Here is a 27,067-nt window from a genome sequence, read left to right as displayed (position 1 = left end):
AAACGAAACCGAAACAGATCACCGAGGTTTTGTTTACATCATGTGATCAGCTGTCATTGGCTGACAGCTGATCACATGGTAAGGGGCCGGGACCGGCCCCTTACTTGGATCTGTGATCATCCGAGTCTCCGTGACTCGGTGATCACAGCGCGCACACCCTGCAGGGTGTGCGCGGTGCACGTGCACAGGGGAGGACGTCCCATGACGGCCTCCCGGAAATTGAGGTCCGCGCTGTAGCCGTCATTCGGCTATGGCCCAGACCTCAAGTGGTTACCATGTGATCAGCTGTCAGCCAATGACAGCTGATCACATGATGTAAACAAAACCTCGGTGATCAGTTTCGTTTTCTCCTCACGCTAACAGCGTGAGGAGGAAAAACAAGCCGATCACCGGCTTATGTCAAAGGGACATCGGTCCTGAAGAGGAAAGAGGCACATATGCCTCATCTGTGCCAAAAAGTGCCATCTGTCATTGCCACCTGCCAGTGCCCACAAGTGCCACCTGTCTATGCCCACAAGTGCCACCTATCAATGCCCACAAGTGCAACCTATCAATGCCCACAAGTGCCACCTATCAATGCCCACAAGTGCCACCTATCAATGCCCACAAGTGCCACCTATCAATGCCCACCAGTGGTGCCAATCAGTGCCACCTAGCAGTGCTGCCATCAATCAGTGCCCATCACCGCCACCCATCAGTGCCCATCACCGCCACCCATCAGTGCCCATCACTGCCACCTATCGGTGCCCATCAGTGCCGCCTCATTAGCGTACATCAACGAAGGAGAAAAATTACCTGTTTGCAAAATTTTATAACAAAATATAAAAAAAATATAATTTTTTTTTTTTTAAATTCTGTCTTTTTCATTTTTTTTAACAAAAACTAAAAACCGCAGGGGTGATCAAATACCATCAAAAGAAAGCTCTATTTGTAGGAAAAAAATGATAAAAATTTCATTTGGGTACAGTGTTGTATGACCCTCAATTGTCATCCAAAGTGCGACAGCGCTAAAAGCTGAAAATTGGTCTGGACAGGAGGGGGGTTTAAGTGCCCAGTAAGCAAGTGGTTAAGAAATCAAAAAATAAATGTGCATCAAATGTTTACAGGGCTTTGATGCAGTGCTCAAGGCACCAGCTAGATGGTGCTGTCCTGATCCTCAGAGTATGGAACTGTTATGTCATAATGGTGTCCGTTTATGAAGCAGTGAAATCTATTCACTGCTTCGTTCTCCGGCATTCACAGTGAAGAATCTTCTCCTCTGTGTGCCAGTTTATGAAGCGGTGTAGATCGCTTCACCTTTGGAGGAGTGAAGTGATCTACAAATGCTTCAAATAGTGGAGAACGGCTCCTGATACTGGAATCTCGTGAGACTTTACGAGATTACAGCACCAGATGTCAGTTTATCAAGCAGTGATAAATTATCACTGCTCAACGGCGTGGATTAATGTTAATAAAATAATGTGTCCCCCTACATTATACACATATGTATACACACACACACACTATATATACATGTATATACACACACATGATATATATATACATATACACATTATATGTATATATGTATAAATATGTATACACATAAATATGACAGGGGGACATGCTTACAGTGTTGGGGGGTCTGAACGAGGCATAAGGAAGTTAAAAATCTTCCTCCTTCCCCCTCAGATCCCCCCAGATTTCCTCTTCACTCCCCGATTCACCACCTCTGAGCTGGTGAACCTGGGAGTGTGAATTCTGACTCAGATCGCCAGTGAAGCGGTGAGATCACCGCTTCATAAACTGGCCGTTACTGTGTCATTCAATGAGGATTCTCCGTGTGTAGAGATAATCGGCAGGAGAACAAGTTCAAACATGTTCTCCCCCGATTATCACTGTTTCATAAACTGTTTATGGACTGTGATCAGCGGTGATCCTCGGGATCACCGCTGATCACTGCTTCATAAACGGACACCACTGTAACTATCCAACAAACAATAAGACCCCTTTCACACTGGGGCGTTTTTCAGGTGCTTTAGCGCTAAAAATAGCACCTGAAAAGCGCCTCTCAAGCCAACTCAGTGTGAAAGCCCGAGTGCTTCCAAGCAGTATCTTTGGGGTGGTGCAGGAGCCGTGTATACAGAGCTCCCAAAACACCCTGCGCATTGAAACAAATGGGCAGCTCTCCCGAAGCGCCTGCAAAGCGCCGCAACACGGGCGTTATTAACCCTTTCTTTGGCCGATAGTGTGGGTTAAAAGCACCCCGCTCGTGGCCAAAAAGCGCCGCTAAATCTAGGAGAGCTTTACTGCTGACGCCGGCACCACCCCAGTGTTAAGAAATAAGGCTAATTCCTTTGTCCTTGCAACAGCTCAATGCTGCTGGTGTGAATGACCCCTAAATATAATTCTATCAGGTAGTAAGAAGCATATGAAGCATCCTACACAAAGGAAATTTTCAAGCGATTTCAACCACGTTCAACCAGCAAATTAGGATAATCTACCCATATGCCTGCCTTATAATACAGTAAATATACAGACTGTTGGTGGTAGGTTGCCTTGCCCTGTTTTTGATTTGTTTTGTGATGGAAAGTGCGGTGGAAATAGATGACATCACTAGAAAACTGCCCAGCATATAGTGTAGACAGGCACTTCTGCAGCACCCCTGCCAGGGCTGCTGTTAGAAATCATGGGGCCCCGTACAGCCTGACAGCCCCCCCTGCAACCCCCCCCCCCCCCCCCCGAGGTACAGCCGCACTGAATTTATCAGCCTGTGCCCCAAAAATGAATACAAAAAAGTTCTTTCTCTGCTCCCACCTCCTGGGCCCCTCTTCTGTTGCATTGATGGGGTCCAGGGAAATGTAATTTAAAGTGGATGTAAACCTTCACATATACTCAGTGACGTGAACAGCCTCAGATGATACACAAAGATTAAACATATGTTTTACTTGCATATCTGCTGTTATTCTTTAGAAAGTGCACAATGTGTTAGAGATTTTCTCTTCCTGTTCAGCACTGGGAGTGGATTCTTGGCATACAGTCAAGACAGCTGATTGGAGGAAAGGCACACACCCCCTCTCCTCATACACAAAGGAAGGAAGGAATGTGCAGAGCTGTGCTGTGACAAGATAAGCTCTCTGCTAATCTATTTATAGCACCCTCCCACAACACAAATTTCAGGCTGGTTTTATCTTGGTTGATGGAGAATTTGTCAGAAGTTATCATGCTGATAACAGAAGAAAGGAACAGCAGAAAGACATGGGACTCAGAGCTTTGAAGAGAGATAAGGAAACACTACACATATATGTGTTTAGGTCAAATTTCATGAAACAGGTTTACATCCACTTTAAGCCCTGGTAAGCATGTAGGAGTGGGGGTGTGATCTAGTAAAAATATATGTATCCATTTAACCTCCCTGGCGGTATGATTATTTCGGATTTTAGGTGCTGAAAGCGGTACAATTATTTTGCATGGAAATTTGGCGTTTTATATTGTAGGTCTGTAATTCTTAACAATAACACACTTAAATCTGTCCAAACAAGAGTCTAGTAGATATCCCGGGTATGATGAAGTTTGAAACACAAAAACATAAATTATAATATAATAAATAAATATAAATAATTAAAAAAAATAATAATATAATAAATAAATTTCCCCACGATTCACTATCGCTCAATTCTGCAAGTGTTCTAATTTACTATCGCTGTTTTCTAGCTGATCTAAAGCCACTTTTGACATAAAGGGACACTTTTTGGTTGCTATGGACAATCTCCAGTTTCCAGGCAGAAAGAACAGTATATATCACATAAAACTGCATGCAGGGCATGGGCCAAAGCACTGGTGACAAAAGGGATGTGAAATCATTTCATACAGTACTGTAATCTGTAAGATTACAGTACTGTATGTGTTATGATTTTTACATTTTTAATTTGCCGCCAGGCTCCGCCCCCGTGCGTCGCGCCGCTCGCAGGGAACGGAGCCTGGCACAGAGAGGCTTCGGAGGAGGAGGACAGAGCCCACGGACACTGCGGGGGACATCGCAGGATCCTGGGGACAAGGTAAGTAACGCTGCACCAGGATCCTGCAATGTAATCCCGAGTGTGGCTCGGGGTTACCGCTAATGGGACTGAAATTTAACCCCGAGCCACACTCGGGATTACCGTCAGGGAGGCTACGCACAAATGAACAATAAAGCTGCTCCAGGCCCCCTTTTTAGCTGATGAGGCCTGGGCCCAGTACAACAGGACCAGTTGTACTGAGTCCCTGACCCCTGCATCCAGCTGCGTTCGGTGTAGATAGAACAGGGTATGGCTGTTAGACTTTCTTACTGAGCACAACAAAATGCATGTGGACAAATTAAACTCCTGCATATTCCATGGGCTTGCTGTCTGCAGGTCCTAAAGAAGTGGGTGGGTGAACTACGGATTGCTTATAGATGCTTTGGTGCTGTTCAAGTGATCACATAGAGTGCATCTGGAAAGTATTCACAGCGCTTCACTTTTTACACATTTTGTTATGTTACAGCCTTATTCCAAAATGGATTAAAATTACTATTTTCCTCAAAATTCTACAAACAGTACCCCATAATGACAAGTTTGTTTGAAATCTTTGCAAATTTATTAAAAATAAAAAATAAAAAAAAATCACATGTACATAAGTAATCACAGCCTTTGCCATGACACTCAAAATTGAGCTCAGGAGCATCCTGTTTCCACTCATCATCCTTGAGATGTTTCTACAACTTGATTAGAGTCCACCTGTAGTAAATTCAGTTGATTGGACATGATTTGGAAAGGCACACACCTGTCTATATAACATCCCACAGTTAACAGTGCATGTCAGAGCACAAACCAAACCATGAAGTCCAAGGAATTGTCTATAGACCTCCGAGACAGGATTGTATCGAGGTAGAGATCTGGGGAAGGGTACAGAAAAATTTCTGCAGCATTGAAGGTCCCAATGCACAGCGGCCTCCATCACCTGTAAATGGAAGAAGTTTGGAACCACCAGGACTCTTCCTAGAGTGGGCCGCCCGGCCAAACTGAACAATCGAGGGAGAAGGGCCTTAGTCATGGAGGTGACCAAGAACCCGATGGTCACTCTGACAGAGCTCCAGCATTTCTCTGTGGAGAGAGGAGACCTTCCAGAAGAACCACCATCTCTGCAGCACTCCACCAATCAGGCCTGTATAGTAGAGTAGCCAGACAGAAGCCACTCCTCAGTAAAAGTCTCATGACAGCCTGCCTGGAGTTTTCCAAAAGGCACCCGAAGGAAACAAAATTCTCTGGTCTGATGAAACAAAGATTGAACTCTTTGGTCTGAATGGCAAGCGTCATGTCTGGAGGAAACCATCTGGCCAATACTATACCTACAGTGAAGCATGGTGGTGGCAGCATCATGCTGTGGGGATATTTTTCAGCGAAAGGAACTGGGAGACTAGTCAGAATCGAGGGAAAGATGAATGCAGCAATATACAGAGACATTCTAGATGAAAACCTGTTTCAGAGCGCTCTGAACCTCAGACTAGAGCGAAGGTTCATTTTTCAACAGGACAACGACCCTAAGCACACAATCAAGGTAACAAAGGAGTGGCTATGGGACAACTCTGTGAATGTCCTTGAGTGACCCATTCAGAGCCCAGCCTTGAACCCGATTAAACATCTCTGGAGAGATCTGAAAATGGCTGTGCACCGATACTCCCCATCCAACCTGATGGAGCTTGAGAGGTCCTGCAAAGAAGAATGGGAGAAACTTTCCAAAAATAGGTGTGCCAAGCTTGTAGCATCATACTCAAAAACACTTGAGGTTTTAATTGGTGCCAAAGGTGCTTCAATGTATTGAGCAAAGGCTGCGTGTGATTTGTAATGTCCATTAGCTCCCTTGCTAGCACTGACTTCTATGTCTGGTCTTCTTCCAGGATCTTCAGCCATTTTAATTGGCCATGCAAGGTTGAAGTAACTCCTGCACAGGCGCACAGGAGTTAATTCATCCCAGCACCCGACATATGCCTACAATATGAATTGTACACTGAGTTGTGCATGCATAGCTTGGTGTATGTACACCTTTAAAAATGATTGCGAACAGACAGGCAAGAATCCTTTTGTTGCAGAAAATACATTTTTTTTTTTTTTTACAAAAGAGACATACTGCCTGTTTACAAATGTTTAATTTCTATGTAAAGTTTCACTGGGCCTATGTTCACGGGTTTTTTGTTGATGCCTAAACGTCTCTACCCATACAAGTCAACTGGAATGCAAAAGCAGCTCTGCAGACCATCGAAAGGTCAACTACCAGTAAGAAGGAGGTTTGGGGGGATTTACTAAAGGCAAATAGACTGTGCAGTTTGCAAGTGCAATTGCACTTATTTTCCCCAAAGCTTAGGTAAATTAGGTAAAGCTTTCCATCATCCAATCATATGCAAGCAAGCTGTTTTTTTTTAAATATTCCCTGTACCTGTTTGGGTATTCTTTACAAAGTGAAGCTCCACATTACTGTAACACTATGTAAACAAGACATTATCCCGTTCTGCCTAGTGACATGACAGAGATCACGGCTCCCCGTCATCGGGAGCAGTGATCGCTGTCATGTGAGTAGTGGCCCTTCCCCTCCACAGTTAGAATCACTCCCTAGGACACACGTAACCCCTTGATCGCCCCCTAGTGTTTAACCCCTTCCCTGCCAGTGTCATTTACACTAATCAGTGCATTTTTATAGCACTGATCGCTGTATAAATGACAATGGTCCCAAAATAGTGTCAAAAGTGTCCGATGTGTCCGCTGCAATCATAATAAAAATCGCAGATCGCCGCCATTACTAATAAAAAAAAAATAATCATAAAAATGCCATAAAACTATACCCTATTTTGTAGATGCTATAAATTTTGCGCAAACCAATCAATATAGGCTTATTGCGATTTTTTAAAATTTTTTTTATCAAAAATATGTAGAAGATTACATGTCAGCCTAAACTGAGGAAAAAAATAGTTTTTTTAATATATTTTTTGGGGATTTTTTTTTTTTAAATTGTCGCTCTTTTTTTGTTTATAGCACAAAAAATAAAAACCGCAGAGGTGATCAAATACCACCAAAAGAAAGCTCTATTTGTGGGGAAAAAAGGACATCAATTTTGTTTGGGTACAATGTAGCACGACCGCGCAATTGTCAGTTAAAGCGACGCAGTGCCGAATCGCAAAAAGTGCTCTGGTCAGGAAGGGGTTAAATCCTTCCGGGGCTAAAGTGGTTAAGCTCTGGGGAAATAAGTGCAGCTGCACTTCCAAAGTGCACAGTCTGTTTGCCTTTAGTATATCCACCTCACAGTGAAGGTCACATGCACTTGGTAAGGAAATCAAAATCATCTAAAAGTATGCTGCAACTGCCCAACCACACAGGCCCTACAGGAAACCTGTACTGAGGGAAATATAGAAGCTGCCATTGCTGACCTTCTTTTGGTAAACACATTTGCATGTCTTTGGCTTAGTCAGAACTCCTGATCTGTATATATATTGTAATCAGTGGTTCAGTAAGCACTGAAATCAAAGGATAACCATGACAGCCGGACAATTAGCATTTTCAGAAAGAGATCGACAACGGTAGATGCCATATTTCCCTTGTCACATTTATTTAATGAGGGATCACTAGATTGTATTTCTGATCTTACGTGTGCTCCATGTCCTGGAACTTTCGATTAGCCTGAACAATCTCCTCTTCTTCATGCCACATCCGGACCTCCAGTGAGCTGTCATTGTGACTTCCATGCCTTGAGTGACTCATAATAGATGAATCTCTATCAAGATAAAGGTGAAACAAACCATCAAATAAGCCAGTCAGAACAAAGTAATTTAGTTTTACAGCGTGGGTAACAAACAATGTCAATCAGATCTGAAGTATTTTACAGCATTTTAAAGCAATGCAGAAGTTACTTGAAGTGGAGTTCCACCCAAAAATGGAACTTCCACTTTTTGGATCCCCCCCCCCCCCTCCGGTGTCACATTTGGCACCTTTCAGGGGGGAGGAGGGAGCAGATAATACCTGTCTAATACAGGTATTTGCTCCCACTTCCTGGCATAGATCACCGCTGCGCTTGCGGTGACCTACACCACTTCCGGCGCCTACTCTGTCCTCCCCCGCTGTATTCTGGGAGGCACACAGGTCCCAGGACACAGCAGGGACCAGAGAGGACGTGTAGCACGACTCGTGCATGCGCAGTAGGGAACCAGGAAGTGAAGCCGCACGGCTTCACTTCCTTATTCCCTTACCGAGGATGGCGGCGGCAGCAGCCGAGAGCCGACGGACAGATCGGCTTTGGCTGCCGACATCGCGGGCTCCCTGGACAGGTGAGTGTCCATATATTAAAAGTCAGCAGCTGCAGTATGTGTAGGTGCTGGCTTTTAATATTTTTTTTCGGCGGACCTCCGCTTTAAAGCAAAATGTTACCCATAACAACTTGATAAAAACGAATTTTCTTTAGCAAAGACCATAGATTCCACATGAATATGAATAATTATGCTACCAAAATTAGTGTGTGCTGTAAACTGCCTCCAGCAATGCTGTTTTTTCTTGCAAGAGGCTGCCATTTTATTGAAGCTCAGAGTCCCTGAGCAGCAGTAAGTCTTTAGGCTGTCAGCAGATCAGCTTCTTGTGGCTTTGATTTTTGGCACAATACCATAAATGGAGAGCAACTGAGCATGTGCAAAGCAGGGTGAGACAGTGTATTACTGGATTTTAAACAGTACAGGCATTTATTTTTTAAAGTTTTACATAGCAATATCTGCAGCCTGAAGTGTTCTAGCAGGACTTCATTTTCATTCTAAAGTTCCACTTTAATACATTTTTTATGGCAGGGTAGGCAGCCAGCACCCGGCAGTATGGTTGATTTGATAGCCAATCATAGTGATCGCATGGCCAGTTGAACTGTCATTCTGTCCCATACATACAGGGGCAATTGAAAGGATAAAGACAGACGGCTGCAGCTTTAAGTGATCTCCAGACTGAAAAATATATTGTCTAAAAATGTTTTTAAACATGATTAACTATTACATTATGTAAACTGCTTTCTTGTTACATATTTGCCCATTCATCAAATCTAAGTAAGGTATTTTTTTAAATTAAAACAATGGAGTTGATTTATTAAAGGAGTAGAGTAGGGTCACTTTGTGAAGCGAATTTGCACTAAGCTTAGTGACTCAGGCAAATCCATGCTTTCAGCAAAAAAGTTTCAAAACATTTAAAATCAGAATTTTATATGTAAATAAAAAACAGCAGTTGTTTATATTTAATAGACTGTGCATTCTGCAAGGGCATTTGCTCCAGAACTTAGTACATGAGCAGAAGCTCTGTTGACTTCCATCAACCAATCATGTGCAAGCAAAAATTATGTTTTTTTTTCCTTGCATGTGATTGGGTATTCTTTGCAAAGTGAAGCCTTACCTCATTTACTAAACTCTGGTGTAAATGCCCTTGAAGAGTGAAACTTCACTTGCAAAGTGCACAGTCTATTTACCTTCAGTAAATCAACCCCAGTGTTTTAGCAAAATCAGACATAGGTTAAAGTTGTATGTCATCTTAAAGGATCACTAAAGATAATAAAAAAAAAAAAAAAATAAACATGTTATACTTACCTCCACTGTGCAGCTCGTTTTGCACAGAGTGGCCCCAAACCTGATCTTCTGGGGTCCCTCGGCGGCTTTCCCGGCTCCCCCCCCCGCAAGAACTCAACACCTTCATGCGAGCTCCCTCACATGGTGTTGAGTGCTTGCGGGCGCGCTCCCGTGATACAGCCGGCGGCCATAGCCGCTGACTGTATTGCTCGGCCCCACCCCCTGGCGCGCCACGTCATTGGATGGCGAGCCAATGGCTGCGCTGCTTTCAATCCATCCACTGTAACCAATCAACGGCCAGGCTGAGTGGCGAAGAGGATGTCGGGGGCGAACGCAGGACTTTCGAGGGGTCAGGTAAGTAAAATGGGGGGGTTGGGGGCGGCGGTATTGTCGGATGTTTTTTCACCTTAATGCATAGAATGCATTAAGGTGAAAAAACTTTTACCTTTACAACCCCTTTAACTTCAAAAAAGGACAGGTTGGTTTTAACACGTGCACACTTTGGGGTTGATTTACTAAAAAAAAAAAATAGACTGTGCACTAAATGAGGTAAAGCTTCACTTTGCAAAGAATATCCAATCACGAGCAAGGAGAATAAAAAACAAAAAAACACAAAAAAAAACAGCATTTTTTCTTGCACATGATTGGATGATGGAAGTCAGCAGAGCTTCTGCTCATTTACTAAGCTCTGGAGCAACTGCATTTGCAGAGTGAAACTGCATTTTGCAAAGTGCACAGTCTATTTACCTTTAATAAATCAACCCCTTTGTCTATGGCCAGAACAGAAATGGTCCGAATAGATACTTCAAGTGACTTTATAAACACAAGAACAAGATATTTAATAAATGCTTTTTTATAAATGTGGTGAATACTACCGTACAGTATCACATAATCTAAAAAATTGGAATTACCCTTTACCATCTGAATATTATCTATTATAAAATGAAAGAGAGGACAACATGCTCTTACTGCTGCGTTATGGATGTAGTCGCGGCATCCATGGTGAAATGCCTCATGGCGCTCTCTTCCAAGTACTTCTGTTCCCATTTGGTGGTATCTGCTTCCAGAGCCAAGATGGTCTCTTCCTTTTTTCTTAGCAAGTTCATGAGCGCGGGGGCACTGTACTCTCCGTTGCTGGACATCTGACAGTTCGCATGTCGCTATATAATAGAAAATGACAAGGCAATAAGATTCAATAAAAATTTTTACAGGTTCATTAAATTTTCTTCTTAGGTGAGAACCCTCCCTGTTATTCCCTCTCATAATCAGCAACGGTATGAGGGACCCAGTTACATAGTGAGGTTGAAAAAAGACACAAGTCCATCAAGTCCAACCTCTGTGTGTAATTATATGTCAGTATTACATTGTATATCCCTGTATGTTGTGGTCGTTCAGGTGCTTATCTAATAGTTTTTTAAAACTATCGATGCTCCCCGCTGAGACCACCGACTGTGGAAGAGAATTCCACATCCTTGCCACTCTTACAGTAAAGAACCCTCTACGTAGTTTAAGGTTAAACCTCTTTTAATGAGTGCCCACGAGTCTTGTTAAACTCCCTTCCGCGAAAAAGTTTTATCCCTATTGTGGGGTCACCAGTATGGTATTTGTAAATTGAAATCATATCCCCTCTCAAGCGTCTCTTCTCCAGAGAGAATAAGTTCAGTGCTCGCAACCTTTCCTCATAACTAAGATCCTCCAGACCCTTTATTAGCTTTGTTGCCCTTCTTTGTACTCGCTCCATTTCCAGTACATCCCTCCTGAGGACTGGTGCCCAGAACTGGACAGCATACTCTATGTGAGGCCGGAGAATTATTGTTTTATCTCTGGATCATGTTTGCCTGGTAGACTAAATTATTATCGGTCAACTTTAGAAAGGCTGTATGTGGGAAGAGGAGGACTCACAGGAACATGGAACACTGGTGTAACATCTAAAGAGCTCACCCAGATCCTGAATCCCTTGGGGTGCACAGCAGCTGTTTTTTAAAGTGGAGTTCCACCCAAAAGTGATTCCTCCTCCCCTTCAGTGCCACATTTGGCACGCTTCGGCGGGAGGGGGGAGCGGATACCGTTTTTTACAGGTACCCTGTCCCCACTTCCGGGAGACCGAGCCATGGTGAATTACATCAGCAGCTCGGTCTCCCTCCTCCTCCTTCCTCCCCTTCAGCCGGGCCAGTAAGAAAGCGCAGCCCGCTTCGTGTATGTACAGTAGGGACCCGGTCGTGAAGCCGAAAGGCTACAATGCTGGGTTCCCTTACCCGCAATGGCGGCGGCAGCACCCGACCAGCGGATGGAAACATCAGCTGTGGTGCCGACATCGCTGGACTCCAGGACAGGTAAGTGTCCTAATGTTAAAAGTCAGCAGCTACAGTATATGTAGCTGCTGACTTTTAATTTTTAAAGGGACTCCGCTTTAACCACTTCAGCCTCGAGCCTATTTTTCAAACTTGTTGTTTACAAGTTAAAATAATTTTTTTTGCTAAAAAATTACTTAGAACCCCAAACATTATATATTTTATTTTTCTAACACCCTAAAGAATAAAATGGCAGTCATTGCAATACTTTCTGTCACACCATATTTGCGCAGGGGTCTTACAAGCATACTTTTTAAAAAAAAAAATACACTTTTTTGAAATAAAAAATAAGACAACAATAAAGTTAGCCTAATTTTTTTTATATTGTGAAAGATAATACGCCGAGTAAATTGATACCCAACATGTCACGCTTCAAAGTTGCGCCCGTTCGTGGAAATGCGACAAACTTTTACCCTTAAAATTCTCCATATGCGAAGTTTAAAAAATTCTACAGGTTGCATGTTTTAAGTTACAGAGGAGGTCTAAGGTTAGAATTATTGTTCTTGCTCTAACGATCGTGGTGATACCTCACATATGTGGTTTGAACACCGTTTTCATATGCGGGCGCTACTCACGTATACATTCGCTTCTGAACGCGAGCTCGGCGGAATGGGGCGCATTTAAAAAAAACATTTTTTTTTTCTTATTTATTTTACCTTTTATTTTTACACTGTTCTTTTAAAACAAAAATTGTGTTACTTTTATTCCTATTACAAGGCATGTAAACATGCCTTGTAATAGAAAAAAAGCATGACAGGTCCTCTTAAATATGAGATCTGGGGTCAAAAAGACCTCAGATCTCATATTTACACTAAAATGCAAAAATTAAAAAAAAAAGGTAGTTTGAAAAAAAAAAAAAAAGAATAAAAATGTTGCTTTAAAAGCTATGGGGGGAAGTGACGTTTTGACGTTGCTTCCGCCCTGCATTGGTATGGAGCCAGGTGGGGGTCATCTTCCCCTCACTCAGCTTCATACCACACACGGAAGAGGACCCGATCGCCTCCGCTGTTACCAACGGCTCCAGTAAGCGGCGGAGGGCACCGGAGCGTGGCTGGAGGGTCCCTCTCCCGCCGCCGATAAAAGTGATCTTGCGGCGAATCCGCCGCTGAGACCACTTTTATCTTGAAGCGGACCGCCCGCTAAAGAAGAGGATACTGAGGTTATGGTAGATAGCTGCTGCCATAACAATGATATCCCTCTTCAAACAACCAATCTATAATGATGGCGGACGGCCTGTAAGTGGTTAATACAGCTGAGTTATGTGGGTGCTTGCTCTAAAGCAGGAATGCTCAACCTTTTGAAAAGCGAGGGCCACTTAAGTAATTTGGTAACCAGTTGCGGACCACAATGAACTATGGGGTTTTACTGCCCCCCAAATAAGCCTTTACTGTCCCAAGCCCCCTGTAAGGCTGCTTTCACACTGATGCGCTGTGGTTTACATGCAGCGCAGTGCACCTGCGGCTTTCCTGCAGGTTAGCGCCACTGAGCAATAGACTTCTATTACATCTTGTACGTGTGGTGCACTCTCAGAAAGTGCCCATTGCCATATGCCCATTGCAGGCACTGATAAACTGCACGTACGGGCACTGATAAGCTGCACTGATAATCAGGACACTGATGATCAGTGCCCTGATTATCAGTGTAAACAATGTACTCACTGTGCCCTTTCAGACTTGATGGTTATCGGCTCTCCTTTCCTCAGAAACAGCGTGTGAGAAAAGGAATTCCGATAACCAGTAAGTTTGTTTACATTTGGCCAGCTGTGATTGGACACAGCTGATCACATAGTAAAGAGTGTGATTGTCCTTTACCGTGATCAGCTGTGTCCAAAGGACACAGTGGTCACAGAGTACGCCCGATACTTGCACATTGGAGGACGTCCATGGATGTCCTCCCAGAACTGGAGAGCCGCACTGTAGCCATCTTTCGGCTATAGTGCGGACGGGAAGGGGTTAATACACTGATCTTTTCCTCTTGCAGCTTCTGCTGGCATCGCTCTCCAGGCTGCTAGAAAGGTCCAAGGTAAAGTGCATTTGTTATCACTCCGCCTGGGCCAGGAGACGGCGCTACAGAGGAAGCATCGGCTTTTGCAGCTTATGCTCCCTCCGAGGCCACCTGTTCCACTGCTGCGGGCTTCATGCACTCTAATGCTTTGGGATGGCAGGTCGACAAGCCATTGATTGTGATCTGGGCTTGCTGACCCACCATCCTAGAGCATGGGCATGCACTTCCCTGGTTTGAGGTCGTGGGCCACATCAGAGGGCTCTGCGGGCCACCACTACTCTAAAGTAATCATCATAGTCAGTCCATTCAAAGGATGTATTTTATTTGTAGGTGGACTGAAACCTGGTGGGCTAAGTCAATCCCTGGTTTATATATAGTTTGGCTGATCCAACACTGAGATCTCCATAATTCCAACTCTGTTCCTGTTCATCTGGGAGGTCTGGTGGTCACCACCCACCTTTGTGTGTTTCAGCTCTGCCTACTGCATTCTCCATAATATAAGTAATAAAAAAGTGCGCAGATTAATGAACACAGCTCAGAGATCCCACCATTATACTATAGTCCCAACTCCCTCCCCCATCAGTTGCTTACTTACCTCCTCTTTACTTTTTGCCTCTCATGTTCATTGCCTATAGCCCAACTTGTAAAAATCTAGTGCTTGAGTGCCTGTGTTTATACACTAAAATCTCCTAGACTTGAATGAAATGTTGCTTTCATCCCATTCAAGAGAAGAGAAAAATGCCAAGATCTGACTTGAATAACTTCACCGCCTCTCATGAATTTTAGGGATGAATTGCTCCACAGTGGCTGGAACTACAGAGGTCAGTGAGGGCTTACTTGAAAGCTTATGTGTTGCTGGTTAAGGATTTGAATGCCTAGCCATAGTTCAACTGTGAACAAATTACTCAAAGGTTAACTCATAGCAACAGTTTTACCCTATCTTTTATGTTTGCTAAAACCCTTCTTTGATGATATAAAGCAGTCCTAGTTAGCTATGGTAATCAAATCGAACATAATTGTTTAATAAGCACGGAGATAATGTACAGCACAGCCTCCCTATTCTAACATCAAAGAGTCTTCAAATCCGACTGTCACATTTAAACTGATTAGCCTAATTTCTGAAGATCTAAGGCACAAATGCTTTGTTTATTTCATGTATTCTGATTCGATATTCCATTTAACAGTAAAGATCAGCTGAAATTAGGTACAAAGGGACTTGTGGGGACATCTAGGTTAGGAGTCAATTCTTTCTGCTACTAAACTGATTGAGATTCAGAAATAAAATTGGTGGGAACACTACTGGGAGAAGGAAGGTAGGGCCTCATTCAGATACACATTTTTTTTGGTGTCTGTATCTGCCCCCATGGTGTTTATAGACACAGCTGCAAGTCAAAATTTGACAGTTGTGCAGGTACAGGTGTCCTGTCTGAACATACGCTGCCTGCATTCGGCATTGTACGCCCACTCTTGCATGCCAAATTTTGACATGTGTCTGTGTCTGTAAGGCCGCTGCATGTGCATCCATTTCCATAGGCTGCATGCATGCAGCTGGGAATGGATGCAGATGTAAATAAAAATGCCTTTTGCATGCAGAATGAGTGTCATGGCTCTGCCTGAATATTGAACTTCCTGTTCTGGAGAGACATGCCTTGGCACTGGCCACATGACCAGCCATTAAAATAAACCTATACTCCAGTTTTTAGATCTACAATTAAAGAATAGGTGCACATTTGTGTCTTAATGGCTCAAATTCTTCCTTGTAAACATTCATTGTAATAGAAATAAGGGATGACAGGTCCGCTTTATGGAGAGATCTGGGATCAATAAGACCCAAATCTCCTCTACCTTTAAAAGCAAAAGATCAAACATTTTTTTTTTCAATCTTTTGCTTTAAAAAAAAAAGTGTGCTCCCCCGTAGACCGGAAGTGACATCATGAAATCGCTTCAGTCCTTCAAACCCATAGAAGCAATCAGAGACAATCTGGTCTCTGGTCACCTCTATGGCCAGCTGCGCAACCCATCGGATCTTGGGCGCACCAGTAAGGCTTAATGAATACTACAGCTCCTAAACTTGAGTTTAGGAGCGTTTGCCATTTTTTTGCCAAAGCTCCTAAACTCAACTCCATCAAAGCCTATGGGGATGATTTACTAAAGGCAAAAAGACTGTGCACTTTGCAAAGTGCACAGTCTATTTGCCTTTAGTAAATCAACCTCTATGTGTCCATGTACACATAGGCTTTTACCAGAGTTTAGGAGATGCTGCGGTTAGGGGAGCTTCAGCCTCCCTCTCCTGAACGTGGAAGAATTCCGCTCAGGATACAAACATGTTGACTGCCGGCTGCAAACCGCTGCAAAATCTCAGTAAAATCGCCACGTGATTTTGCCCTATTTTGCGTTTCCCGCGAACGGTGGTCAAAGTAGGCTATGTGTACATGAAGCCTTAAAACGGTAAGCCCAAGAAACACCAGTTTTTCCCCTTCTTAAAGCGATCCAGCGGCTAATTAGCCACTGTGACCAATTTCATGGGAAAGCCAGTCGCCGGCTGAAAAAAATGAGATATCGGGGTTATGACCGATAGCTTCAGCCATAACCTTGGTAAACCACTTGCAAGCCGCAAGGTATATTTTTGTATTGTGGTTGGCAAATGGTTGACCTGGATAATATCTTGCAGGCTTGCCAGTATAATTTGCAGACTGCTTCATATTTGTACCCCAACCTGTAGATGGCACGAAAGTCACTTGCCTGTCACTCTGCATAGATGCCCATTACCTGCTGCATTCTCAGAGACTCCAGCTCTTTCTCCAGCCTGGTCCGTAGCCGCCTCTCTAGATGCTCTCTCTTCTCACCTGCTGCCTGGAGCTGGGTCAGAGCTTGCTGCAGCTTCTCCACCTCCTCCACGTACACCTGCTTTTTACGCAGCTAGAAGGGAAACAAGAGAGCGTCTGAAGCTAACATCCCAATTCAGTTCAATATCCACAACAGATAGAACAACTGGTGAAACTCCTCAACAGAAATGTATTGTTCCCCCATTTAGTAAGCTAATATTAGCATTCCAAAAGGCAAAAAATAAATGAGTAGCTAATGTTGAAAAAGAGTTTAGTAACGTGACCTGCATTCAACGTGTGGCATCAGAGGGCCACTAAATAATCCCTAATAGGGACACACATACCTTCTATACTTATACAATCCTTCTTTGTCCACCAATATTTATTTGAGGTTTAGCAATATGGTTCCCATGTCTTCTTATAAGAAAACTACGGAGCTGGCTGTAACTAGCTGATGAGGGAGACAAAGCCAGCAATGACCACCCCCCCCAACATGAATTATGGGCCCCTTAACATATCCTTAGTATAGCATTTCCTATTGTTTTTTCCTATAATGACAGCGCCTACATATTAAAGCCTAAGTTAATTTTTTTTTTAATCAGCACAAGGGTTGGTACTTACATTTAGAAGTATCCCTTGTGCTGGTGCTGGCTGTCCTAGTTAAAATCTTCACTTGTGGCTGTGGGTAGGGGGAGACAGTAAAAACAGGCAGTTGAGCTGCAATGGCAGCCAGATGGGGGTGTACACATCGAATAGTCACAATGCTTTGCTTTAAAAATTAGCACCCCCCCATTGCCTTAGGCAGGCAGTCCCGCTGCTGAATGCAGCCCATTCAAGCAAGTGGTATGGTATTTACAGGGTTAAAACTGGCAGTCAGAAGATGACATATCACCTCCTCCCCAACTGTCAAACGCCTCTGAAAAGCTATGCACCACAAATTGCTTTTCAGACATCTGGCAATATAAGCTGCACGTCTAAACGTAGCCTGGGTATTGCTTCAACTCAAATTAGGAACATAAATGCACCAACAAACTGATTTTTATTTAGGTCCCATTCTGACCTATATGTTGTGATACAACATGGTGTACACAAAACACAAGTGCCATGCGTTACCATGTGTTGCAGTGTGGTTCATTTAGGCTGGGTTCACACTAGTGCGAATTGGATGTGGGTCCCCCCCCCCCCCCCTCCGCATGACAGGAGATTGTGACCGGCTCTCTATGGAGCCGCTTCACACATCCCCATGGTGGCTGCGGAGCGCACTGCACAGAATTCCTGCGTCTTTGGCTCTATTCAGGGCCGAATTCAAGCAAACATTTGGCCCTGATTCGTCCCTGAAATGGAGAACAGAAATGCACCGGACCCCTGCTGCAAGCCGCATCCAGCAGCAGTGTGAACCCAGCCTGAGTGTGGTACCCCCCCCCCCCAATGCATAGATACCGCTGCTGCCAATGGACGTATGCCGCAGAGCATCACAGCACACATACTGGGCTTTCTGATTAACTGTAATACAAAAAAAAAAGGCTTTTTCGGCTAGAGGCTACTGGCAATGCAAGTTAAAGCATAAAATACGTATGTAAACGCAGGTCTTAAGGGGCCCTTAGTATAGTCACTGATGGCTTACAAAGGAGTATATAACCTGATATCAGACAATGTGCTGGTGAATTTTAAGCCTGCCCTTCTCCAGCAGAAATCTGTAAAAATAGAGCTTGTCCCGGGGTTACCTCTTCTTCCAGTTTGATGACTTTGGCCTGGGCATTACTCAGAGCCTGCTCTAAGATTTCAATGTGCCTCCTCTGATCCTCATTGGTAGTGCGCAGTGCTGCCAGCTCGCGCTCCAGGCTCTCCATCTCCTTCAAGTGCTCTTTGTCTAAAAAGGGGAAGAAACACAGAAGAGTTTCTCTCAGAATCCTGCTTGGAATTTGGGCCCCGGTCCAACTCACCTCTGGCACCAGCCTGAGGGGAGAGAAAAAAACAGAGCGAGAGCGCTGCAGATGTGGAGGTGACTATAGGCCTTGTGTGTTTCCTCGGCCATCGCCTGGTGAGCATCAGCAATAAGCAGCGCCAGGCCAGACTCTTGCGAGGACCCACGCTGCTTTCTGACATGTTATTTAAAGAGGAACCATGGCGTGTTTTTAGCGAATATACATTTTCTGATGTTACTGGAGATTTCCACAACACGTCTCTTTTGATGTGACTTCTTACAACATGGGACCTGACTGAACAACTGCTGAGAACACGGAATCAATCACCTAGTGCTTGTGTCAGCCCATGTACACGGCATATACTCTACATATTAAACATCTTCTTGCATGAGTAAAAAACACATCAACAGATTGAATAAAACACCTCAAACAGGCCATGGTGTTTTTTTTATTGGAGTTACCCAGTTCAATTAGTACAACATCATATATTATAACCAAAAGACTATCTATAGCGGCACAGGCCCAAAATTCAAAGAACTAAATAATCTACAACCCAAGTCCATTAAGTTGTATTCTAAAACACTACCCACTAATAACAACTGAGCAAGAAATACAGTGCCTTGAAAAAGTATTCATACCCCTTGAAATTTTCCACATTTTGTAATGGTACAACCAAAAACGTAAATGTATTTTATTGGGATTTTATGTGATAGACCAACACAAAGTGGCACAAAATTGTGAAGTGAAAGGAAAATGATAAATGGTTTACAATTTTTTTTTACAAATAATTATGTGAAAAGTGTGGCGTGCATTTGTATTCAGCCCCCTTTACTCTGATACCTCTAACTAAAATCTAGTGGAACCAATTGCCTTCAGAAGTCACCTAATTAGTAAATAGAGTCCACCTGTGTATAATTTAATCTCAGTATAAATACAGCTGTTTTGTGAAGCCCTCAGAGGTTTATTAGAGAACCTTAGTGAACAAACAACATCAATAAGGCCAAGGAACACACCAGACAAGTCAGGGATAAAGTTGTGGAGAAGTTTAAAGCAGGGTTAGGTTATAAAAAAAAAAATATCCCAAGCTTTGAACATCTCACGGAGCACTGTTCAATCCATCATCCAAAAATGGAAAGAGTATGGCACAACTACAAACCTACCAAGACATGGCCGTCCACCTAAACTGACAGGCCGAACATTCATCAGAGAAGCAGCCAAGAGGCCCATGGTAACTGTGGAGGAGCTGACCAGAAGGTGCTCTGGTCAGATGAGACCAAAATGGAACTTTTTGGCCTAAAAGCAAAATGCTATGTGTGGCAGAAAACGAACACTGCACATCCCCTGAAGAAGTCACGTGACCGTGACGTCACACGTAGGGACAGGACAGGCACTCTATGTTTGTTTTGCATCACAAGCTCGCTGCTCGTCAGATCTCCGCCCAGTACTGTTGATTTTAATGTGAGTACATGTGAGTTTTAATAAAGATTTGTACGTTTGCCAAACAATATTACACCATTGTGGGATCTTCCTTTTCTGATTTATCTGGGTGACCCTGGGACACTACTTGAAGGAATATACGCCCCTAAAGGAGATAAACCAGGATAGGATTGCATCACCACCATCTCCCACAGCTGGTTGATTCCATGGTTTTTACAACGAAAGGTTGCCATGCCTAATAGTGGCTAAATGCAAGTACCCCATTACCTTCAGGTAAGGGGCCACTGCCCACCAGTGTGTGCCGTGTTGCATGAAGAATAATCACCACTGTCACGTATACTTGGCACCAAGTGGATCACTTATATATATATATTTTGTGGACTTTGAATAGATGATTCTTTTCAAGTGGAGCACTGCTATTTTGCATGTGTTTTGCATGTATACTAATGTACTTTATATCACTCAGTTCTATTGAGACTGTCACTTTATGTTATGCACTATGAGCACTATTCACGTTGCATATATACACCTGGGTGTGTGCTGAGCCACACCAGGTGCATATCAGTCCAGTTAGAGACCAGTAATGCTCAAGTGAGTTGCTATCTTTATATATTTTGTGTACAAGGATTTGTTTATAAGCACTAGTCACTTTTCACATATTTGTGTGTTTGATTGTCATATCTAGCGCATTACCTGTATGATAGGTATATAGCTATACTCTTTGCTAGAAGTCATACCATCACTATATATATTGTTTATTATTGAGTCACATTTAGGCAGTAATGTTTTACTGTCTTATTCTTATATTTTAGAGACACCCACCATCACTGTGGTATCACATACAGAGTCATTGTTTACTTTAAGGATTAGCGCAACACCACATTTCTATTCATCTTTAACATAGCCAGGGGCAGAGGCTGTACCCTACCCGGTGTAGGCTGCTTTTCCTTACTTTACATATATTTTGGCTTCTCCTTTCTTCCCCCCCCCGTTTCACGATAGCGCAGGAATACTCTCTACCCTTTTTTGAACACTGCACATCAGCCTGAACACACCACCCCCACCGTGAAACATGGTGGTGGCGGCATCATGTTGTGGGGATGCTTTTATTCAGCAGGGATAGGGAAGCCGATCAGAGTTGATGGGAAGATGGATGGAGCCAAATACAGGGCAGTCTTAGAAGAAAACCTGTTAGAGTCTGCAAAAGACTTGAGACTGGGGCAGAGGTTCACCTTCCAGCAGGACAACGATCCTAAACATACAGCCAGAGCTTCAATTGAATGGTTTATATCAAAGCATATTCATGTGTTAGAATGGCCCAGTCAAAGTCCAGACCTAAATCCAATTGAGAATCTGTGGCCGCGATTAGCAGCAGGAGCCCTGCAGCCTCCCATTCCTTTCAATGGGGCTGGCACCCGCAGCTAATCAGGTGAGGTTTTTGCATGAAATCAGTGTCTGGCCCATTCGCAGGTGTTATATACAGTATATATCCTAAACTAGGCCAGTGATTAATTGTCACCAAGAGAACATATTATTTCTCTTATTTGACATACCAGAGTTTATATCCATTTAAACATAAAGTTGTATAAATGAATAATGTAACAATAAAAAAATGGTACAATCCTAGAGACAATTATGACTAGGAATTAATTTGTAAATATTATCTCATGACATATTATCATATAATAATATGTCATGAAGGTGGAAGATCTCACTCGGATTGGTCTAACAGCCCAGAGAAATACAAAGGCAGCTACTGCTGACCTCCCTCTTGGTAGTTGCCTGGAAGATATGCTGATGGTCCAACTTCAGTACTTTCTGAAGAACTTATTTTGAACAAGCATGCAGATAGTGAAGTCAGAATAATGATTTGCATTCTTGTTTTGGGTCAGAGACTTTGGAAGTACCGGGGTCAAAAGTGGCAGCCATATACAATATATTGTCCAAAATATTGTGACACCTGCCTTTACACGCACATGAACTTTAATGGTATCCCAGTCTTAGTCCGTAGGGTACAATATTGTCTCCCTCCCCCACCCCCTTTGCAGCTATAACACCTTCCACTCTTCTGGGAAGGCTGTCCATAAGGTTTAGGAGTGTGTCTATGGGAATGTTTGCCATTCTTCCAGAAGTGCATTTGTGAGGTCAGGCACTGATGTGGACGAGAAGGCCTGGCTCCCAGTCTGTGCTCTAATTCATCCCAAAGGTGTTCTATTGGGTTGAGGTCAGGACTCTGTGCAGGCCAGTCAATTTCCTCCACCCCAAACTCGCTCATCCATGTCTTTATGGACCTTTCTTTGTGCACTGGTCCAAATCATTTGGTGGAGGGGGGATTATGGTGTGAGGTTGTTTTTCAGGGGTTGGGTTTGGCCCCTTAGTTCCAGTGAAGGGAACTCTTAAGGCGTCAGCATACGGAGACATTTTGGACAATTTCATGCTCCCAACTTTATGGGAACAGTTTGGGGATGGCCCCTTCCTGTTCCAACATGACTGTGCACCAGTGCACAAAGCAAGGTCCATAAAGAGATGGATGAGCAAGTTTGGGGGTGGAGGAACTTGACTGGCCTGCACAGAGTCCTGACCTCAACCCGATAGAACAATACTTTTGACAATATAGTGTATATTTCTCCCAGCACAGGTTTACTTTAAGATACTTAATATACCTGTCACTGCTTTTCCCATGAGAAAGATCACACTTATTCTTTCCGTTTTGTAGGTGACCTTTTATGGGATCCATCAACTTGTCTGCAGGTAGCACAATATTGCTTGACGAGAAGCTCCAAACTATGCTAAAAAATGCTAAGCCTCATTAAACTGTCACACGGTGTGTTTCTGTAGAGTTCCCGCTAGCTAAATAACTAGCTATATATGCTCAGTATGAGAATCTAAAGCTGTCAGACACAAGGTGACCAAAGCACCCACCTAACTCCGCACAGATATACCAAGAGATGTGGATTACAAATGTCAGCCAGCTTTGGTCTTACACCTCACATAAAGGATAATGGAAGCATTTCAGAAAAAGTTATACACTTAAAAATGACATTTTAAAAAATTGTTCAGAATAACTTTAGGGATAGATTGGTAACCACTTCAATACCGGGCACTTAGACACCTTCCCGCCCAGGCCAATTTTCAGCTTTCAGCGCTGTCGCAATTTGAATGACAATTGCGCGGTCATGCTACATTGTACCCAGACAAATTTTTTATCATTTTGTTCCCACAAATAGAGCTTTCTTTTGGTGGTATTTGATCACCTCTGCGGTTTTTATTTTTTGCGCAACAAATAAAAAAAGACCAAAAATTTCAGTTAAAATTTTTTGTAAATAAGCACGTTTTCTCCTTCAATGACGGGCACTGATATGGCTGCACTGATGGGCACTGATACGGCGGCACTTGTGGGCACCGATGAGGTGGCACTGATGAGGTGGCACTGACGGGCACTGATGATGGGCACTGATAGGCGGCACTGATAGGTGGCACTGGTATGCGGCACTGATGGGCACTCATAGGTGGCACCGATGGGCACTCATAGGCGGCACTGATGGGCACTCGAAGGTGGCATTGATTGGTACATATGGGTGGCACTGATGGGTACTTATGGGTGGCACTGATGTGCACTGATAGGTGGGCACTGATGGGCACAGATGGGCACTGACAGGTGGCACCGATGGGCAATGACAGGTGGCGCTCATAAAACATATTGGGGGCATTGCTGGAACATAATGGTGCCAATCAGTGCCCATTTGTGGGCACTGATTGGCACAGATTGGGCACATGTGGATGGCCCTGGGGTACATACCTGGCCATCCACATGTTGCCCCTTCCCTGGTGGTCCTTGTGGCGATCCCTGGTGGTCCAGTGTGGTGATCTGAGGGGGGGCTGCGCTGATAAACAATCAGTGCAGACCCCCCCAGCCAGGAGAGCCACCGATCGGCTCTCCTCTACTCGCGTCTGTCAGACGAGAGTGAGGAAAAGCCGATCAACGGCTCTTCCCATTGACAGCGTGATCATGCGTGATTGGACACGGCTGATCACGTGGTAAAGAGCCTCTGCCAGAGGCTCTTTACCAAGATCGGTGTAGCGGTGTGTCAGGCTGACACACCGCTCCACCGATCGACGCGATGAGCGCCCCCGGGGGCGCGCAGCGGCATGTTATCCTGCTGGACGTCATATGACGCCCAGTCAGGATAACTGAACCACTTCCCGGACGTCAATCCGCTATAGGGCGGGTGGGAAGTGGTTAAAAGTGCAATACTGTAACATACAATGTACCACCCAAGCCTTAAGATCTTTAACCCTTTGTTAGGACACACAAGAGAGTGCAAAATCTGGTGCAGCTCTACATAGAAACCAATCAACTTCCAGTTTTTTTTTTTTTTTTGTCAAAGCTTAATTGAACAAGCTGAAGTTAGAAGCAGATTGGCTTCCATGCACAGCTACACCAGATTTTGCACTCTCCAGTTTTAGTAAATCAACCCTCCAGTATGCACACCTAGTTTACATCAGATAATGAAAATCTGCCAGCACAATACAAGCAGAGTAAATAATGTTAAACAACTTTCCCCAGCTCCCTTCGTAACATTACATAGAAGGGGGGAGCTTTGGTTTTAAAAAAGAGTGACTAAAAATCTAAGTAGCATTTTAAAAAAAAATTTTGTATGTAAATGGAAACCCGTTACAAATATAAAGCAGATGATCCCAATTTGGCTGCAAAGGTATAAATACACTTCACTTTCTATGTTTAGACATTTTGAAAATTATGTTTTATATTTTTAAAAAATGCATATAAAATGTTCAGATTTACCAATAAACATTTAATCCAGGGTGCACCATGGTACAGGTGTTGCAGAGTGTTGTGAGCTATGTAAGGCTGGCCATAGATGGAGCGATTTTCTTTCCTGCAGCACTGACTGTGTTGATGGATGAATCCTTCTGGTGGAGCCTTGTATTCTCCCAGCAGGGGGAGCTGTACTCGCCGTAATTTAACAACACCCCAAACGCACTGTTTTTGCCTGCGCTGGATCACATGGTACATGTGATCTTGTTGCAGTGAGTTATCAGAAGTAGCGCATGCTCTACTTTTGGTGCAGTGCAGTGCAATTTGAGCCTATTCAAAATGTATGGGCTCAAATTGCAGTGCACTGAACCGTATGTGAATCATACTGCACATTCCTGTGTGATTCCTAGTGTGAACTGGCCCTAAAGGGAGAATAAGGCACAGGCGTTTAACCATGCTGGGAATCCCAGCGGCAAGAACCTACTTCATGTGTGGGCTTAATGAAAAGAACTGACAGATCACCGTACTAACACAAGTGATGTTAGTGCAGTAACCTTCCCTGCCAAGCTATTGTGTTCTAGAACATACTGATCAGCGCTTGCAGCCATTGACTGCCAGTGCTAATCAGATGCCGGTTTTCCAGCATACCTGTTTGACAGAAGCCGGCTGTAAGACCGCCTTCTGCAAAGCAGACAGCTGTACACACGGGCTGAAAGTCAGCTGGTTCCTGCTGAAGCGACCATTTTTGGCCTGTGTGTACCCAGCATTTATCTTTCCCTCTAAATAAAAGCTGTGAGATGAGTAGGGAAGATGAGTCATTCAGCTGTGTGTGTAATTTGAGCTTTAACCTCTTGCCGACTGCCCACAGAATGGCTCCCCTGCGCGAAACGCCATCGCTGTATGGCGGCCGCTTTAAGGGGTATAGGAGGTGCGCGTGCGCACCCGCCGCATCACCAATGTCTGTGCCCGGCGACCGCGATGTCCGCCGGGCACCCGCGATCGCTCCCGACAGAGCCGGAAGGGAGATGTGTGTGTGTAAACACACACACATCCCCATTTTGGCAGGGGAGAGTAGACAGATCGTGTGTTCCTAGTATATAGGAACAACGATCGGTCTCCTCCACCAGGCAGTCCCATCCCCCCTACAGTTAGAACGCACTTAACGCCTTGATCGCCCCCTAGTGTTAACCTCTTCCCTGCCAGTGACATTTATACAGTAATCAGTGGCTATTTTTAGCTGTGATTGCTGTATAAATGTCAGTGGTCCCAAAAAAGTGTCCAATCTGTCCGCCACAATGTCACAGTCCCAATAAAAATCGCAGATCACCGCCATTACTAATAAAAAATAAATAAATAATAAAAATGCTATAAATCTATCCCCTATTTTGTAGACCCTATAACTTTTGCGCAAACCAATCAATATACGCTTATTGCGATTTTTTTTTTTTTTTACCAAAGATATGTGGAAAAATACATATCGGCCTAAACTGAGGAAGAAATTTGTTTTTTTAAAAAACATTTGGGGATATTTATTATAGCAAAAAGTAAAAAAAATATTGTGTTTTTTTCAAAATTGGCAGTCTTTTTTTGTTTATAGCGCAAAAAATAAAAACCGCAGAGGTGATCAAATACCACCAAAAGAAAGCTCTAGTTCTGGTAATAAAAGGACATTGTACGTTAGGGTACAACATCGCACGACAGTGCAATTGTCAGTTAAAGCGATGCAGTGCCGTATCGCAAAAAATGGCCCAGTCAGGAAGGGGGTAAATTCTTTCGGGGCTGAAGTGGTTAACTTATAAACAGGGTTTTTTTTTTTTTCAGAAAAGCATCTAAGATTTGCCCTATGAAAGATAGCCTACCTGCTAGCTAGGGGAAAAAAACATAAAAATTAAGAAAACATAAAATATATCTAAATGTATATTCTTTTTAATTTTGGGTAGAGTACGGTTAAAACATGTCAAAAAAGTTTTGCACTGTCTATTTCCTGTTAGTGAGTTTCCCTCACTTCCTGTCCTGAAAAGTTAGAGGAAATACTCCCTTAAGCAGCCCAAAGATTAGTCTTTTTTTCCCCCTTCAACCAGTGGGTTGAAGGAAAGAAAAAATGACCCAGTTCCTTCATCCACACATTCAAGGGAATCCTCCCTACTGAGTCACTGTATTCTGACAGTGGGGAG

The 27,067-nt window shown here is 43.6% G+C and overlaps 1 protein-coding gene across 3 annotated transcripts in view; it reads right to left on the bottom strand.

The window, feature by feature from the left end:
• AMOTL1 (angiomotin like 1) overlaps positions 1-27,067 on the bottom strand; it is a 201,245-nt gene that overhangs the window by 13,963 nt on the left and 160,215 nt on the right. For all 3 annotated transcript variants that reach the window (XM_073613021.1, XM_073613022.1, XM_073613023.1), the window contains 4 exons: positions 18,479-18,624; positions 16,699-16,848; positions 10,544-10,734; positions 7,636-7,761 (listed from right to left, as the gene is read on the bottom strand). In XM_073613021.1, coding sequence (XP_073469122.1) covers positions 7,636-7,761; positions 10,544-10,734; positions 16,699-16,848; positions 18,479-18,624 — 613 coding nt within the window. The remainder of the gene's footprint in view (positions 1-7,635; positions 7,762-10,543; positions 10,735-16,698; positions 16,849-18,478; positions 18,625-27,067) is intronic.

Source organism: Aquarana catesbeiana, linkage group LG02, assembly GCF_042186555.1.
Source record: "Aquarana catesbeiana isolate 2022-GZ linkage group LG02, ASM4218655v1, whole genome shotgun sequence".
In the NCBI taxonomy this organism is placed as follows: domain Eukaryota; kingdom Metazoa; phylum Chordata; class Amphibia; order Anura; family Ranidae; genus Aquarana; species Aquarana catesbeiana.
Note: the sequence above shows the minus strand (reverse complement) of the source record. Positions and strands in the feature narration are given on the sequence as shown.